This window comes from Silene latifolia, chromosome X (genome assembly GCF_048544455.1).
Source record: "Silene latifolia isolate original U9 population chromosome X, ASM4854445v1, whole genome shotgun sequence".
NCBI lineage: Eukaryota > Viridiplantae > Streptophyta > Magnoliopsida > Caryophyllales > Caryophyllaceae > Silene > Silene latifolia.
The window spans coordinates 311,143,863-311,163,032 of record NC_133537.1 but is presented as its reverse complement, the minus strand read 5'-3'; the positions used below and the strand labels follow the sequence as shown (position 1 = coordinate 311,163,032).

The 19,170-nt window shown below is 35.9% G+C and overlaps 1 protein-coding gene across 2 annotated transcripts; it reads left to right on the top strand.

The window, feature by feature from the left end:
* Nucleotides 1-4,220: 4,220 nt before the first annotated feature.
* On the top strand, nt 4,221-5,963 carry LOC141617480 (uncharacterized). Of its 2 annotated transcripts, none has more exons than XM_074434678.1 (2): nt 4,221-4,542; nt 5,062-5,963. In XM_074434678.1, exons 1-2 carry the CDS (start codon nt 4,284-4,286, stop codon nt 5,877-5,879), a joined length of 1,077 nt encoding a protein of 358 aa, XP_074290779.1. In that variant the 5' UTR covers nt 4,221-4,283; the 3' UTR covers nt 5,880-5,963. The 2 variants fall into 2 exon arrangements, with proteins under 2 accessions (XP_074290779.1, XP_074290778.1); XM_074434677.1 differs by having other exon boundaries at nt 4,245-4,542; nt 4,924-5,963.
* The last annotated feature ends 13,207 nt before the right edge of the window (nt 5,964-19,170 follow it).

The window sequence follows — 19,170 nt, the reverse complement described above, 5'->3', positions numbered from 1 at the left end:
ACGATATGCTTTGGATTGTAGACAATAACCAATAAAGATGCATTTTTCAGATCTTCTATCCAATTTGGAACGTGTTGGGCCAAGAATTGTCCGGCCTGATCAGACAAAAGTCAGGCAATAAAATACCAAGCCTAGCTGGAACGGAAGCAATCCAATACAAAGCATACTGTACCCAGGCAGGTGCCAGCCAGAAGGGAAAGACACGTCAGGCTATCTATCCAAGCCAGACCAGAAAGAGCAACTCACCGGCCGTATGTTGGGCACTATTAGAACGAGTCAGCCAAAAACTAAAGCACAACTAAAACCTAGAGAAGTGGTTCCTACTTTAATGGAAGACTTATTCAACAAAATATACGAAGAATATGGAGCAGCTAACTGGGCAAAAATAGTGGCAGGCGGAATATGGAGTTAAATATAGCCATTATATTCATTTAAGCCATCTATTATCCTTCAGATATCGTGTCACTTCAGAGACACTTCAAATATAGCCATTATATGGCATACCAACTGCTTGAACTTGCTATTTCACATTCATTGGAACCGTTAATTCATCTTGACTTTTCTTATACTACACTTCATGTGTACTTTATTATTTTGGTAAAACATATGGTTATATCAAACTGAAAAAACCTCTACTCAATGAATTTAAAAAATAACCTTCTCTGAACTTTTGGTTCAGTATGGGATCAATTTTGTTTTTACCAACTTTAATTCACTTTTCTCTCCCTAAGGTGGTAAAAACTGTAACAAATGTATAGTATAAATAATTATCATAACCACCTTAGATCTCAATTTCTCATATCATCGATGAGAATTTATATGGGCATATTTGTACAATAACAAAATATTTCTGGAAGAAATGTATAATGCAGTTGGATTTTTAATGTGCTGATTCACAATGCCCAGTTTAAGAGATCAACGATTTTATATAAAATCTGAATGTGATTTTTAATCACGGGGACTACTCAGAAAAATCATTATGTGACTACAAGTCACACAATATAGTGTCAATTCATACACGAACATTTAAGTTCTTTATTCAATATCGAGTAGTTTAGATCTCCAACGTCATATATACTCAATCACAGTGTAGTGTCTTGCCTTTAATAAAATTTCTACATGAGAGAATTTCAGCACTTATCTTTTCTTGAACATAAACTCAAGGTATATCAAAATGGGTATAGTAAGAACCCGGTTCGCTTTAATTTGTCACATCTGAATCATTTCATGTCAACTTTCTTAGTTTGCCAAAAATACACGACAAACTTTAATAAGAATTGGATTTATCAATAATTTCACTTATCACATGGACACATGCCATAGTTTAGTTGACAATATTCATCAAGCTAATTTTATAGCAATACATGTATTACTAAATCTCAAATTAAAATTTTATATCCGGCGAAATAAATGATGTGACATATGACATATGACACAATACGTGTCTCATATATGTAAGCAAGACTCGTCAATATTTCAATAGGGAATATATTACTCTTTGAGTAATTTCATATGACCAACAATTATAATCGTCAACATATACAATGATGACATACTCATGCTTATCACATCCTTTTAATGTGCTGTATTACTGTATAGCATGATAATACATGTAAATTGATCATAATTCAACTTACGAATCAATTATTCCCTTTAAGGATCAGAGATGATTCAACAACTTTCAAATTAGTTGTATTTTTCGACCATTTACTTCACAATATATTATATGTTGGTCACATTATCACTCTTATTTCAAGTGTGAAGTAATGTCCACTTCTGGTGGGAATACCAGTGTTTTAAAATAAACACATAACTTACGAAAATACCCACATCCTCATACTTAACCACTGCTAATGGCATACTTTCATACTTTTATTAGATCAATAAAGCAATGTCATATTATTCTCGAGAATAATGGTCTGTAATGAAATTTATTCTCGAGAATAATGGCCTGTAATGAAATTTTTTATGTAATGTGTCTATAGGACTACATTTCTTGTATGGAAGATAAAATAATTTCATCCTCGAAAACATGATATTTCATTCGCTGTAGCCCTGTAGGGAATGATTTGAATCAGTTTGATACTCCCTCTGTCTCGGTCAATTGTTATCTATTGCTTTTGGCACAAAGATTAAGGAAAGAACTATGAATGAATTTGGACCACACAAATTACATTGCCCCACATGCAATGAAATGTGATCCACAAAAGGTTGCTAAAAATGGAAATAGATAACAATTCAATGATACACCTCAAAATGGAAATAGATAACAATTGACCGGGACGGGGGGAGTATGATACTAAATTTTTCAAAAGTGTCTCATAATTTGCAGACATCCATGTATAAACATCGAGTTCATTCTTAATATTGATACTCAAAGTAATACTCACTATACGAAATGTGAGAATTTATAAACACTGTAAAGTTCAAGTCACAGTTTTGATATCTGGAAACATTATGAACTCCAGGTCATATTCGGTATATGTAAACACTATGAACTTTGGTCATAGTATGAATATCAAAATTTCAGCTCCTATATCATTTTTTTCTTTTCTCATATCAAACTCTTGCATATATGAGTCTCATATTATTCTCACATGACTTTTCATGAGATATTCACTTTCATGAGATATTTTCATTTCTTTCAATGAACAAATTTGGCTCAATAAGGCCACACCATTAAGCTCAATTAAGGCCGCAATGTTAGGCTTATCATAACGACATATTCTCGATCACTGCTACAGACAGAGTCTTTATAAGATGTCACATTCACTTCAAGGAATGGATCAAATTTCATATCTCATTATATGTTCAACTCCAGGTGAACAAGAATCAATTCGCAAATAAATATGCCTTTCATAAAGATCGCTTTAAATTGAACAGCGGTTCATATACTCATAGACGTGGACTTCTGGTCACTAGCATTTACACGTGGATTTCTTGCCACTTACACTTATACAATATGAATATATTGTACTGATAAGACGGTGTTAAATTATTACACACCTTTTAAAACTTTGAACTTCAGGCCAAAGTTATAATATGGACATATTTCTCATCTTTATAAATAAATCTTTTGAAACTTCAGGTCCAAAATTATATGATATGTCTTTTTCAAAACTTGTTTACCACATATATAAAACTTCCTGTTCAAAAATATGTACAATCTACCAAATAGATCAGATAAAATTCTTATATACAATGAACAAAGTAATAATGATATGTTTAGATGGTTAATTAACAAACAAAAGATAAAAAAATGGACAACACATCACAAAACATGCACGTGTCATATTCCATGTAAATATGCACCTATGAGAACACGCACAACAGGTTTAGGGTATCGTTGATTATAAAAAATGGACAACGCATGAACAAAACATGATGTTGATTTTTTTCTTTTCTGTTTCACGGCTAATGGACAAGGAGACATACCCGTACAACAGGTTAAGGGTATCGTTGATTAAAAAAAAAAAAAGGTTAGAGACTCGTGCTGATAATGTGTTGTGAAATAAAAACAAGAGAATTGTAGAGAGAAAGTTAGAGAGAATTTAGAGAGAGACAAAACTGTATATTATTTCATTATGAAGGGTATATATAGACATACAATGAGGGTAGAGCTTCCATAAGATAATACACGTACTCTAAAATATTCTAAGATATGGACATTCATATAATATTATACTATAATATTTCATAACAAAAATAATACTCCCTCCAATTTCCTATTATCTTCCCTCTTTCCTTTTTTGGTAAGTTTCATTCATTTTTTATTAATTTTTCTCTCCTAAAAAATCAACAACTCTCATTACTTTATCTATTCTTTATTCATCATTCATTCTTTATTATTTTCTCTCACCTATAAATTTCACAACTTACAATACTTTATTCTACTTTATTTCTTATTTCTTCCCCTTTCTTAATTTTTGTGCCCAAGAGAGAGGGGAAGATATAAGGAAATAGGAGGGAGTATAATTATCTTTGATTTTTAATTCTAGCATAAAACGGTTTAACACAAAAACAAATGTTATTAATCTCTTTATATAGGTCGTTGTTACAATAAAATGTCAAAACAGCAATCAACTGATCAAATAAAGCCACATGACACAATATTTTCGGTATCATCTCTTTGTTTTTCGTTGTATCAAACACCATTTTTAGATTATTTTCTTCATAATCAAAATCCTTTCACAAAATTCCAAACCCTTCCCTCATTCCCTAACTATTATTCCCATATTATCTAAATGAAATCAACTCTCTTTCGATATTAAACGTAACAGGAAATGCCTTCCCTATGGAAGAAGCAGAAAGGGAGCAAGATTTCTCGATTGGTTGTCGATCTTCAAACTACCTCGCCTAAACGTCGTGAGGCGCTTATTGTCGAAAATGGGGTATCACCATCCATGGTTGATGTCTTTGGTAAGAGCAAGGATAAATTACATAAATTATCCTTAAAAAAGAAACACCGGTCCAAGAAACATAACACATCGTTGACAATGGAAGAGCACAATTATCCTTTGCCTAGACTTCCTACATTGGCTAGTAAGTTTGTTTCACAATCAATATTAGACGTACCCATTTCTACGATTTCTCCGATTGTTGAGAAAACCGAAGAAGATATCATTGAACATAAAAATTATGATTCGGATTTGAATGGAGGGAGTAATACGAGTAATAATGAATATACAAGTAGTAATTGTGAAACCAAGGGTTTATATAATGCCATGCACGTATATTTGTTGTGCATTTCGGTAAGTATATTAGGTGTGGGAATAACATTGTATTACAAGATGTTTACATTTGGGATTACATTGGGAACTTTGTTTTTGGTCCTATTAAAATTAAAATTAAAATATGTGGGTTACTCATCTTTTCCTTTGTTTAAAAATTATGATGGTGTTAATTTGTTGTCAATGTTGAAAGGAACATTTATTGTGGTTGTGTCATTGTATACTAAGAGGACTATTTTGGGTGTTTCAATTGGAGCTTTTGTGTTGTTTTTATTGGAAATTGTAAAGAAAGTAATCAAGCCTAAGCATGGTCAAGATGTTCCAAATGTAGAGCAAAACGAGATTCAGAAAGAAGAAAGTGGAAAAGAGAATGTCGATGTTATTTTGAATGAAGGGGTTGATATGTATTTGGACAAGGATGTTCAGGAAAATGGTGTATTGACAAATGGCACCGAAACAGAAGATGGTGGCAATGAAGCAAATGTAAAAGACGGAACTACTAGATGTCTTAAGGTTAAGATAATTAAACAAGGGGATAGCGATAGTGAACTCGTAAAAAATGGTTCCGATGAAGAGAAAATTTGGAACGAAATCGTAAGTGAGATTGATTCACTTGATAAAAGTTATTCTATATGGCCAAGGCAAAACCAACCATTTGATGATGGTACTCCTATTGGATCCGGTGAACAGCTTGGAAAAACCGAAATGATGTCGAATATTGACGAATGTTCTAATATGTTTGATCAAATTGACAAAGTAAAGAAAAGGAGAAAATTTTGGAAGAAACTTGTGCCAAAACATATACGCAAGAGCAAAAAGAACAAGCATGGAAAAGAAGCTCATGACTCATCCGTTCATTGTCTGGACGATAGCACGACGGAAATGGAAGACAATGAAATGGACGAGAAGGAAGAAACATTCTCAATCTCCTCAAATGATGATAACAAAGATGAAGAAGATGAATGTTTTAACATTGTAAACAATAGCTACGCTGAAACATTGCAAGTGAAGGATGATAACAAATGTTACTTTGGAATGAAGGGGATGATTGTGCTTGTAATTCCGCTTGTTGGTCTAATTGGTGGTCGATTTTTGGCATTTGTACTAACAATTGTTGCTTGTGTTATGCACAGCATGTTAAGAGGTTGATATCAACAACCACATCAAAACTTAAATTTCATGGGAATACAATTTTTTTAAGGGATGCAATGATTATGAAGAAACTCCTTGAAATTATTGTGTTTTAAATGTTACAATTTGTTGTCTTTGTTTTTTCTTAAAAATGTTGTGTTTTGTTGCACGTTTATGATTACTTTGTTTGCGTATTAACACTGGTCTTCGTTTACGACGTTTAGTACAAAAAAAATAAACATTTAGGTCTAGTCACCAAAAACAAAAGTAAAAAAAAAAAAAAACAGTGTACTCCTTCCTATTTTAGATAACTCTTCTTATTTATGGATGACACGGGAATTAAAGGTGTTTGAATTAAATAAACAAAAGTATTGTGGTAATGTGAGATAATTGGAAAGAGGGAATGTGTTGTGGGGAATTATTGTAGGGTGGAATGAAATGATTAAAATAAGGATTGTTGTGGAGTGAAGTGATTAAATTAAGATAAAGTATGTGTATTGTAGGGAGTATATTTGGGCCGTTGGGGCAGCGCATAATATCGTGCCTATTACGATAAAGTACGATAATAGTTTGCCTTCCCTTCTAATTAATACTCCTATAGTCTAAGGAGTAAGGAGGTACTATTTTTTTTTTATAAAATGTGAGGGTATATATTAGAATAATAGCAAAAAGTCCAACAATTTACAATACAATCAATTTTGGCCTGTTAAAAACAGTCTACGCAACAGCCTTAGAAACCTATTTTCCTAAGCCAAAACTTATCCTTCTCAATACATAGAGTTCTAATCTTGTCTTTCAGTCTCATGCTCACGCTTGCAATGATATCCTTAGCAATCTGTTCAGGGTGTCTCATCTGCATCTCCAACCTACATTTATTCCTTTGCATCCATATCATGTAGTAGCAGCTGCATATAAGCAGTCCAAAGAACTGTTTCTGCAGTGGTGTGCCTGATGCTCTCCCATGGATAGGGTCAGTCCTTAGGATTCTACAGCTGCACCACTTCTCTACTGCTGCAATTACCATGCTGCTATACTCACAAGAGAAACATAAGTGGTCATGTGTTTCAACTCCATTGCCACAAAGCACACAACCATCATCATTAGTATAGCCTATTCTCTTCAGTTTTGCACGCACATTCAGAGCCTTATGCATACATAACCAGGTGATTACTGACTGTTTGGGGATAGCCCAAGCACTCCATACAGTTTTATGCCATTGACATATAGCTTCTCTATGCCTGCTCCATTCATAGCCACTCTTGATGTTGTATCCCTTATCATATAGAATCCAATTCCCATTCTGAAATCCAGCAGCAAATTTGGATTTCATTTTGCAAATTTTCTTCCAGTACCAGGCAGCATCTAAACTAGGCTCATAAGTCTCCCACTCATGATTTTTAATGTAGATTGCTCTTACCCATTTGACCCAAATTCGATCAGGTTGTGTATATACCCAGTCCACCAGCTTAGTCACAGCAGCATCATTCCACTTCTGAATTTGTTTTACTCCCAGTCCACCCTCCTCCTTTGGCAAACATATTTTGGACCATCCCACTAGAGGAGTTCTCAGGTAGCCTGCAGTTCCATCCCACAAGTAATTTATACACAAACTATTGATGCTCTTTATCACTGCCTTTGGGAGTATAAAAATTATTGCTGCCCAGTATGTATGGAGAGTGCTAAAAACTGAATTGATTAGAGTAATCCTTCCTGCATAGGATAGCTTTCTCGTTCCCATACCCCTGATTCTTTGAATCACTTTCTCAACCAACACATTGCAATCTGCCTTGTTTAATCTTCCTGCTTTTATAGGTATTCCCAAGTATCTAAATGGCATGATACCTTCCTGAAAACCTGAGACAGCCAGGATGTCTTCTTTAAGCTGTGATGTGACACCATTGAAGAAGATTAAGGAGGTACTATTGTACTAGCACAATATGGAATTGAATTAACCCACAATACAATATAAGTTGTAATTAAAACCGTTGAAATGGGAGCATACATATTCACAATGTCCAACTTGCTAATTAAATTATAGAATTGAAAACAGCTAACACGTTGGTAAAAGCATCAGCTACCAAGTGGCAAGTACTAACATGGGATAGGGCAATAATCCCTTTTTGATAGTATCGCAAACAAAGTAACAATCAAATCTCAATGTGCTTGGTACGTTTCACAATGTACGTTCATGAAATAAATATCACGTTTTTAGCAAGCAGTTTTTTTTTTTTTTTTTTTTTTATTAGGTAAGAAAACTTAGTTGATCATCTAGGGTAGGACCAACCTATCTCATCCTTTCGAATGAGGGAGGTAAGTTGAAGCCACCGGCTATCAAACCACCTCGAAAGAGTTGGACATGAATGTCCAATAGTAGCCATGAAGTCAGCAACCTTGTTGGCTTCACGAAAGCAATGTTTAATTATCACTTCATTGAAAAAATTAAGGTCTAATTTTACATCCTTGATAATGCTAGAAATTTTCCAAGGAATTTGTCAAGTACCTCGAATTGAGTTAATAACACATAAATTATCACCCTCCACAATTAACTTTGAGATTCCTAAAAATTTAGCTGCTAAAATACCTTCTTTTAAAGCCAGAGCTTCCGCAACAAGGATACTATTGGATCCGCACTTTTTTACTCCCAACAAAACGAGTTTACCATTGTGATCTCTTATAGAATATCCTAAAGCAGCTTTATTACCTTCTATTCTTGATCCGTCAAAATTTAGCTTTAGAAAACCGTTTCTAGTTTTTTCCCACCAAATTTCTTCCTTACAAGACTTGTTTCTAGCTGACTCTTCTATATCGGGATTGTTGAGATCCATAAGTCTAGTCACATTCCAGGTCTTAGTGCTATTATTACATAAAGTAATAAGTTTGTTGATACTTAAATTAACATTATTAAATATAATATCATTTCTATGAAACCATGCATTCCACCAAATAAAAATAATCTTAATGAAATCATCTTTTGGAATTAAATCCTTGAGGTAATTAAGTTTCGTTAGAAAACTTTGACTTGTAATAGTATCATACTTTGACAAAAACTCGTTGAAACTAATAATGTTCAGGTCTTGGATGACAGACCCAATCAAGGGACATTCGTAAAAGAAATGATCTTTGTTTTCAATAGGATTGTTGCACAGAACACAATGAGGTGGGACATCAATATGACTCTTGAGAAGTCTACTTTTCGTTGGAAGGCCGTCAACACAGGCTTTCCAAAGAAAAAATTTCAATTTAGGAGGAATATTCAATTTCCAAATCCACTGAAATTCACATTTGCCAAGAGCTTGATCGAATAAACCTTGCGCTAACCAAGTTGCTGTTTTGGTAGAGAAATTGTCATCTACGGACAACTCCCAAATGAGGGTATCTGGAATATCATTATGTGGCACTGGAATGTTAGTAATCTGATTAACAATATCGTTATTTACTAAACTGGATAACTTACAAACATCCCATTGCTTGTCTGAGGTTATGAAATCTTTGACCAAAAGATTAAGATCACGGTTACTATCATCATCAACCATACTGCTTGTAAGTGGGTGTGAAAAAACCCAATTATCAGACAAAAAGTTAATGTTGCTACCATTACCTACCTGCCATCTCGGTCCTTTTCAAAATAGAGTCCGAAGACTCATTAGTTTACGCCATTGCCAAGAAGAGGCTGAATTAGGCTTATGACCAAAGAGTGAACAATTTCTCAAGTATTTTTTAGATACCACTTTGACCCATATACTTTCCTTATCCATAAGAATTTTCCATAAAGGTTTCATTTGAAGAGCTTTATTAGATGCTTGAGAAGATTTAATTCTTAAACCACTAACCGACTTTGGTAAACAAACTTTATGCCAACCAACCAAATTAGGAGAATGCTGGGAAGGATTCTTATTCCAAAGAAAATCTCTATTAATTTTATCTAATCTATATGGATCGATGAAGGGAGGAGGAAGCTTTGCATCTGAAAAGTTCCCTTCGCGGCTAAATTAGCATTGATAAGAACTAGTCTACCTGTTTGAGATAGAGAATTCGCTTTCCATTTCAATAATTGAGTGCAAGAAGATTGAATAATGTTCTCGAAAGTATTTTTAGTCACTCTGCTATCAATTATAGGACATCCTAAATACTTACATAAATGAGCTTCCTCGTTCATATGAAGAATGCCTCTAAAGGATTCACGAAGAGAACGTTCAATATTTCTAGTGCATTGGAAAGTGGATTTGTCAAAATTAACAAATTGTCCGGAAATCGTGCAAAATTTAACTAAAATAGACTTAATAGTTCTACAACTCTGGTTAGAGGCTTTAGCGAAAATGATAGTGTCATCCGCAAAAGTGAGAAACGGAATTTTCTCCACCCCGGATCCAATTTTAATACCAATATCACTAGAGCTAACATCACTATTTTTTTGCAAAGATCTTGCTAAAATCTCGGCGCACATAATAAATATATATGGCGAAAGTGGGTCTTCTTGTCGAATACCTCGAGTGGGTCTAAAACCGTCTCCCGGTGTTCCATTTACTAACACTGAGTAAGAAACAGTGTTTATACATGCCATAATCCATGAAATCCATTTAGCATTAAAACCCATTTGATTAAAAGTTTCCTCGATAAAATTCCATTCTAGTCTGTCGTATGCTTTTTCTATATCAAGTTTGATTGCAATCCAACCTCTTTTGCCTTTTTTACGTTTAAACGAGTTGAAAATCTCGTGTGCTAAAAGAATATTATCTTGAATGAATCGATTAGGTGTAAAAGCACCTTGAAACAGGTGTATAATCTTATGCAAGACACTTTGAAGACAATTAGCCAAGATTTTTGCAATAATTTAATAAATTGTTGAACAGAGACTAATCGGGCGAAAATGGTTTGCTGTTTTAGGATTTTCAATTTTAGGAATCAATGCTATGAAAGTATGTTTATTTCTTTTAGTAATTTCTCAGAATGGAAAAATGCTAAAACTGCATTAGTGACAGAATTTCCTACAATATCCCAGTATTTTTGAAAAAACTCGGCAGGAAATCCATCGGGACCTGGGCATTTATCTGCGGCGAAACTAAACACAGTTTGTTTAACCTCTTCCCTACTAATATTACCTATAAGAAATCTGTTATCTTCGTCTGTAATTAATCCACAAATAGACTTAAAATCCCCATTCTTGTCGAAATTACAAAGATGATTTTTCGCAAACCTAAGTTTAAAATCCTCAGTATTTCTTACTTAATGAGGTTTTGATCAGTAATACAAGCACCATTCTTATTTATAAACTGTTTAATACCATTTCTACTACCTCTAATCGTGGCATGGGTTTGAAAAAACTTGGTATTATCATCTCCAAAATTAGCTTTGTTTATACGAGCTTTTTGTTGCCAATAAACACGTTTATAGTCAAGGAGTGCATCGCGCTTTTTCAACCATCTCAATTGCGCGACTTCTAAATTGGTACTATGAGATGTGCCTAGTTGATTTTGTATATTTTCTAACTTTTTTCAGCAATTGAAAGTTGTCTAAAAATATTTCCAAAAGTAGACTGATTCCATTTCTTAGCTTTTTGTTTTAGCAATTTGCATTTTTGGGAGAGACAGAACATATAAGATCGCTGAAACTGGTATTGCCAACAACTATTAACCATTTTACTGAAATCATTCCGGAGGATCCACATGAGTTCAAATCGAAAAGGAGGGGCTTTCTTATGAACTCGGTCGTGAAACTTCACAGAGATAGGACAATGATCGGAGCTAATGAATGCATGATGCACAAACTGCATATTGGGATATCTACTTATCCAATTAGGAGACGCTAAAGCTCTATCAAGTAGTTCAAAAACATTTTCAGAACCACTTTTCTTTTTTCTCCAAGTAAAAAAAGTACCGGAAAAAGGGAGATCTATACAATTTGTATTACTTAAAAACTTAGTTAATCTTACGCAACGCGCATTGGTAACCTTTGCGCACCCATCTTTTTCACTAGGACTCTTAATCTCGTTAAGATCCCCTAGTAATAAGAAAGGTAAATCAAGATTAAGGACAAAAATTTGAAATTCATTCCAAAAATCTGATTTATCAGCCGGTTGAGCCGGAGCATAAATAAAAATAAGGCAAAATTTCACATTAATCATTAAATCACACACTTCACAAACAATGAATCTTCTTGACTTAAAAATGACATTTATCGAAAAAGTCATTGAGATAGACTCTTTCCAAAATAACCAAATACCGCCTGATAAACCTGAACTAGTGATAAAATCGCAATTATTAAATCCAAAACGAGCTATCAGATGAGAATCAGGCTTAGACTCCGATTTAGTGTCACAAATAGCTAAAATTTTAATTCCATTTGACGAGCAAAAGAAATTAAGTTCTTCGACAAAATTCTTTCTTTTAGTACTGCTAACATTCCAAAAGGCAATATTCATGAAAAATACATGAAAATAAACTGACGCATAAGTGACTTTATAATGTCACAATGCGCTAAACTAATTAAAGTTAATAGCAACCATAACCGATAAAGTTCGTGTGCATTGTTACACGTACAAAGTATTGTAATAACAATCATATAAGATTCAAGACTATGTTTAGTTCTAATCAATATGACATTTTTTTTGTCCAACAAACAAACATTTGTCGAAACAGATGCTTGAGTATAGGCCACGAAGCAAATTAAACACAGAACAATAAATTTTGGTCTTGCTGCAGCGATAAAAACCACACCACAATCACTACGAGGATACTGTTTGTCCAGCATAAACAAAATACCAAGAGACACTCTTGATAAACAAGCTATTATTAGATCGTTACAGTTGCGGAAATAAACTCCGTAATTGTTCAAAGAATATTCTAGGACTAGAGCAAAAGAGTCATCAAAAGCATTTCTAACAATAATCACCCGACTTAAATTAGAATGATTATAGAAGCCGAGTAGATACAAAAAAGCTAGCGATTTACAACACGAAGTTGAAAGTAGTACTGCAAAGAATACTAAGTTCTGAAATGAAACCATACTGACAAAAAAACTTCTGATTTGGGGGGAGTCTAAAGCCAAAGTTTCTTTAATGTAGACAAAATGCTGATAACAGCTCTCCGATTCTAATTTGGAGAGCAAATCAATGTCCACACAAAAAGAAACTGAAGAATTAGACAAAAGGAGAGATTCCAATGAAATGAAACCCTCAAAAACGGTTGGTTTGTCCACAAATAAAGAAAACGATGGACTAGGCACAAAGGGAGGATTCAATAAGAACACAAACCCAAACTCGGACAAAATAACGAAAATAAGACAACTTACATCCGACAATGGACTCAAATTTACTGTTATAAGCAACAATAAATGGAGAAGGCTTTGTTTCATCGGATCTTCAACCGTCAACTGAAGCGGAGTGCGAACATTTGCATTTTCCTCCCAGATCGAGGAAACCAAATGAGCTGTAGAAAACCCGCCTCGAGAAGATCTTGAATGTCTCTTCAAAGTTACCACGCTACACCAATACCATAGCCAATTGACTCCATCGAATAGCAAACTAGTCTTCCAGTTTAATTGAAAAGAGTGTGACTTTCTGGATATTTCCACTAGAAGAACCCCAAAAGAGGGAATTGAAATAGAGGAAATCAAGATCTGAAAATCTAAATCCTCAAAGTAGAGTAAATTGAAGGATTTAAAGGATAATAAGATGATTCTAATTAAAGGAACAACAAAAGGATGATGCACAAATAAATCGAGATTTATTCGTGATGATTGCAGAAAGATGGTTGAAGGCTTAGAGGGCAGGATGATTTTGACGAAGCATGAAGAATTCTTGTAGTTGATTTTTCTTTTTTTGATTTTATTTTAATCGGTTTTCTTTTTTTTGGTTTTTTCATTATTTGAGAGAGTTTCTCTCACTAACTCACTCCCTTTCTATCAGAGATCCATTGGTTTAGACCGAATTATGATCATCGTTTTTAGCAAGCAGTTGGTCTTGCTTGTGACGGGCACTATCCGTCACAAGTTAAAGACGGATAGTGCCCCTCTCATAATAAAGTAAGTGGGAGGGCAAGTGGAGGGAAATAAAGTAACCCTTGAATAGTGGCACTTGCATATTATGAGAGGGGCATTATCCATCTTCGGCTTTTGACGGATAGTGCCTGTCTTCAATGAGAATTTGTGTTTAGCAAGATACAATGCTAATTGACTATCACAATATAATAAAGATCAACAACTTTCTCATCATACCCAACAAACACTGAAGAAGACCTTTCGACCATTTTATCTCACAAGTAACATCTATGGCATGATATTCGGCCTTGGTAGAAGACTAGGATAGTGATTGTCGTTTATTGATATTCCACGAGATAAGAGACTAACCAACAAAGACAACCCATCAAATAAGAGAATGACGAGTACTAGGATGCGCAACCCATTTAGAATTAGACCAATCGGACAAACATTTAGGTCGCAACCAGAAGTTAGAAGCATACCTTTCTCGTGAAAACCTTTCAAATAATGAACCATAGGTAGTGGATCGAGTATCCCAATGATCTTATCGCGGGGCATGCATGAACTGAGAGAGAATAAGTACAAGAGGCAACCTCCCAGACGCTTATAAGGCTTGATATCTAGCAGCCTAAAACTTGTAGATTGGTCAAGGGTGATGTGCATCAAGCAAAGTAGTCGCAAGCTTGAAGCTATCAAGTGTATGCTTACGCTGACACAATAAAAACCTTCAGGATTACGCACAACCTCAATATTCAATAAATATTTGAGGTCACCCAAATCTGATAAGAATTGTTCAAGTTGGATGTTGCTCCAAACTTAAGTGTGATAACTTGGTCCCACATTGATAGAATAGTTGAGAGTTATCATCTTATATCTAAAAGTGTGTTATCTAGTGTTAACTAGACTATAAAGGTGAGATTATAGTATCCTCACGCGCGCGCCACTGCCGTCGTCCGTTCGACTCGTGTGCGTGACACGTGCGCGGTTTGGTGGGGCTACCTTTTTGCTAGTGGTTTGAGCTTTTACATCAGATTCTTTTCTAGTCGAGGTAAGTTTATTACACAATCAATTCAGTATTCACTGTCCGATATTATTGCCATTTACTACCAGTTTAATACCATTATATATGATATCTCTATGTGACTGTTAGAGCCTTTTCTTAGCTATAAAATCCTTCTGTAATAGCCGGATATTATGGAACCCGTACAGGGACCTCGAGATGTTTGAGAGAACCATTGGACTTTGAGGAGAGACTACTTAGGAGTAGAGTATAGACACACACTAGACCAAGTAGGACCGAGTAAGTTCCACTCGGCCGAGTATGGCAAGTACTCGATGACACGGCTATCGCAACCCTATCAAAGATAAAACCTAACGGTCTCAACTAAAATGTAGCAGAGGCAGTCGAGTATCGAATCCACAGGGAGGTAATGTAATTAACAGTTGCCTAATTATAGTCCTAAAGTAACAATGGGGGGGTTTTGTTGAATTGATTTCTAAACTACGAGATTTAAAGGAAAGAGAAATAAAAACAAAAGCAATAAGGGCAGAAAATCGGTTTAAACTATCAAGAAGAGCGGGACATGTCGGGATTTCGGTTCACTACGGTAGTCCAATAACTCAGCTGTAAATGACTCAGACGAACTAATGTGAGACGGATGTTGAAAGGTCCTTTCGGTCCACTTTCTATCCTAAAATACCACTAACTTAACTTTTGTCCTCATTAGGGTAGTCTACTGTTCATAGCAGGCCTATTTAGTCCAATCTTTCGATCCAGGATTAATTTTAGCCAGATTAAAGGGTGACATAGAAGCGTGCACTCAACTAAGTCGGATAAATACAGTGAAATTGCTATGGTGACAGGGTCTCACAATTAATTCATCTAATTCATTTACTACGTCGTCATATTTCTACCGCAGATTCCCTAATCCCAACATGAAAGGGATTTAGTTACTCATATCGCTAATTAAACTAACAGCAATTAAAATTCCAGCAGAAAACATAATGAAATAACAATAGATCGCAATAAGGAAGATTAGGGCAAAAAGTAAATGCAACGAAACAAGTAATAAAAGCAAACAAATGATTAATTATTATTAAAGAGGGAGAAGGAATTACAATCCAAGCGAATCCGGCGTAAAGAACACAAAATCCGAGTAAAAGCAATCCCGAGATAAAGTTACAGTGAAGAGGAATAAAGCAGCGTTCTAAAGTTTACAGTAGAGTGTTTGATAATATGAAAGATGATCCTAATTAACCTAGTAAAGCGTGCTTAAATAGCAAAAGAAAATAAGTTTAGCGAAAATAAACAACTCACGGGCTGTTTAAAGCCCAAAACCAACGAAACCACTCGATCGAGTGGATTAAAACCACTCGATCGACCAACTCTTCAGCAATTTCTACTCGATCGACTGGAAAGCTGCTCGATCGAGTAGCAGGTCTTTGTGCAGCTTAAGGATCGAGTGAAAAACCACTCGATCGACCATCAAAGGACGTGAAAACCACTCGATCGAGTGGTAAAACTCCTCGATCGAGTACTTCATCTTCATTTCAGCTCAAGTCCGCGTCTAAGTGCCTCGTAATGCATGCCACGACGCTTCCAAACACAGTATCTCACTCAGGAAAATCCCGTCTCCTCTAAATCCATGAAAAAAGGACGAAAAAGGGTACGATTCCACTACTTTCGCGTTCATTTCTACAAAATGGACAAAACGAACCAAAGTAGCCAATTCGGGGCAAAATATCATAAAAACAATATGAAAATGCATAGAAATACGTGCTGAAATAGGCTAAAAAGACTATACATTAGGCACGTATCAAATCTTCCCAAACCGAACCTTTACTCGTCCTCGAGTAAACTCAAAACTATACACTAATGGAACGGAAATGATAACTCAGATCTAGCTTAACTTGTCTACTTGAACCAATTTAATGCAACAAAAATTAACAGTTAAAGCTAAAAAGTCAATACGCAAACGAATTATAAGTCGTTCGTAAATATAGCCAACCTATCGACCTTGCAAGACCAACAAAACTGGACTCTCTCGTGGTCACTCTTCTCTCATGAAGCAAAGGGTGAATGTTATATGTAAAAGAGAGAAGGAAAGACAGTCACTCACCTAACTACGACCTACATAGCATGCATGCAACAAAAATGAAAGACAATTCAAGTACTAATGCACAAATTCCAACCAATAATGTCCGTCACAGCCGAGGGTTTGCAAATGATTTGGGAATAGTAAGGTTCAGGTGAGAAAAGGCAAAACATGTTATGGAAATGTGGAGGTAAAAGCGTCAAGCTAGTTCCTAACAGGACCATAATGAAACCATCCGAATCTCAACTGACTAAAAGACTAAGTACAGGTGCCCTTCATTCGCCACAAAACTCACTAGATTCAAAACACAATCTCCTCAAAAAAATAGGATAGAACGGAGGAGTCAGACGGTCACAAACTTCCCTTTTTTAAACACCGTCTGAAATAACTAATTGAACCAAAACAACCTTTTTCGATTGTACATCTTCGAACATCTTCTCAACTCAGACAAGAGGAGCACGTCTGTTTCCTCCATTTCCACATTCTCTCTCTTTTTTTTTCACGTTTCAGCCTTCTTTTCCTTTTCATTTTTTTTTTCTGTTTTTTTCTTTTTTTCACGTTTTCTCTTTTTTTTTTCTTTACTTCTTTTTTTTTTCTTTCTCCTTCTCCTCAACTTTCCAACAACTCCATACAAAAGGGATACGGCCAAACTGCAGACGAAAACTCATACCACAAAAGAACATACTAAACTAGCTTGACTAGGCAGGCTTAATTTGGAAAGTAGCTAATGGGTCAAAAGGCAAGTTTTGGCTAATTTGGAGCTAAATGGGTGAAAAGTATAAGGAAAGGGGAATTTGCAAACACCTCCCTGCATGTGACACCAACCACAAACCCGAATGTGTGCATTTAACAAGAAATTGAATGTCATGAATGTGCAAAAAATGATGAACATGCTATGCAAGGAGTACTACTCTCAATTCCTAATGAACTGGTCATGAATGTCACCAGTTATGGCTCTAAAAAACTCATAATTTTTAAGTAGTTTGCCAATTTATAGGTCAAGTCTAAACAGTCAGCTTATATTTGAACAGAAATTCGTAGACTATGCGTATGACAAGCTAAAAACTATCAATAAAGTGCAAGGCTCAAGTAAATTGACAAGTTATAGTGCATTGTCATCATGGGAATCTACCGTTCCGACTCAACCTATATGCAAAAATAAACGTGAAAATTTTGTTTTTTTTCAATTTTTGTAATTTTCTAGTTTTATTTTTTATTTTTTTATTTTTTTGAAAATAAACAACAATGCAAAGCTGAAAAATAAATGTGAATGCAAAAAGACAGATGCAAATGCAGACTCAAAAGGATGCAATATACCCTCCCCAAACCAAAACGGACAACGCCCTCGTTGTCCTCCAGCATACACCAGCAGAAATATGGGGGAACGGGAGTATACAACCAAAAAGAAGAATAAAGAAATAAAGGAGACAAAATAAAAGAGTGAAAGATACATACAAAATACGAACTTCCCCAAACCAGCCAGAAAACTGGGGAAGTGAGTAGACCAGTAGCTACTCGTCGTCGTCACTGCTGTCACGGAGCTCCTCCGCCACTACCCGGTACTCCGGGTCTTTCTCCTCCTCTCTCCTGTTCCGCTCCTCCTCTCGAGCTCTCTCCACTGCCACCTCTGGGTCCTCGTCCTCCTCCTCCTCGTCAGAAACCGGGTGCCCCTCAGCTGGGTACTGGAAGAAGGAAGGGTGTGGCAAACCCTCCGGGATCGGTCTGTGTCGCCGCAAGTGGTACTCGTACAGAGGGTGTAAGGCAAGAGCCATGTCCCTCTCCATACGAGCCTGACGCTCTGCAAGCTCGATCAACAAACCGTAAACTCCGCCCCCTTGGTCCTGGACCACAGGCGCTACAAAGGGAAGAGGTGGTCTAAAAGTAGCCGGGAAAACCGGCTCAGTCTATGTCTGGTCAGTGGGAGGTGGAGCAGGAGTAGGACTGGTAGTAGTAGTGGGAGTAGGGGTCGGATCGGGAGTAGCCGTGGAAGGCTGGGTACAACCTGAAGGTGTGGACCCCTGTCCAGTCTCAACTCGCCGCTTCTTCGCGGCGGGTGCATCAGGAGATCGTCGAAGTGGAATGTGAAGTAGAGGCAAAGCAGGCAGACGGTGGCCCTTTACCACAGTAGGTAAGGGCTCAAGACGGGGGAGACTGTCGCAAGGCAAGTCAACAGACAAGGAGACGTCAATCTTCCAAGTCTGGTAGTCTGGGGTTAGCCAATGCTGAGCGAGCATGGCAGC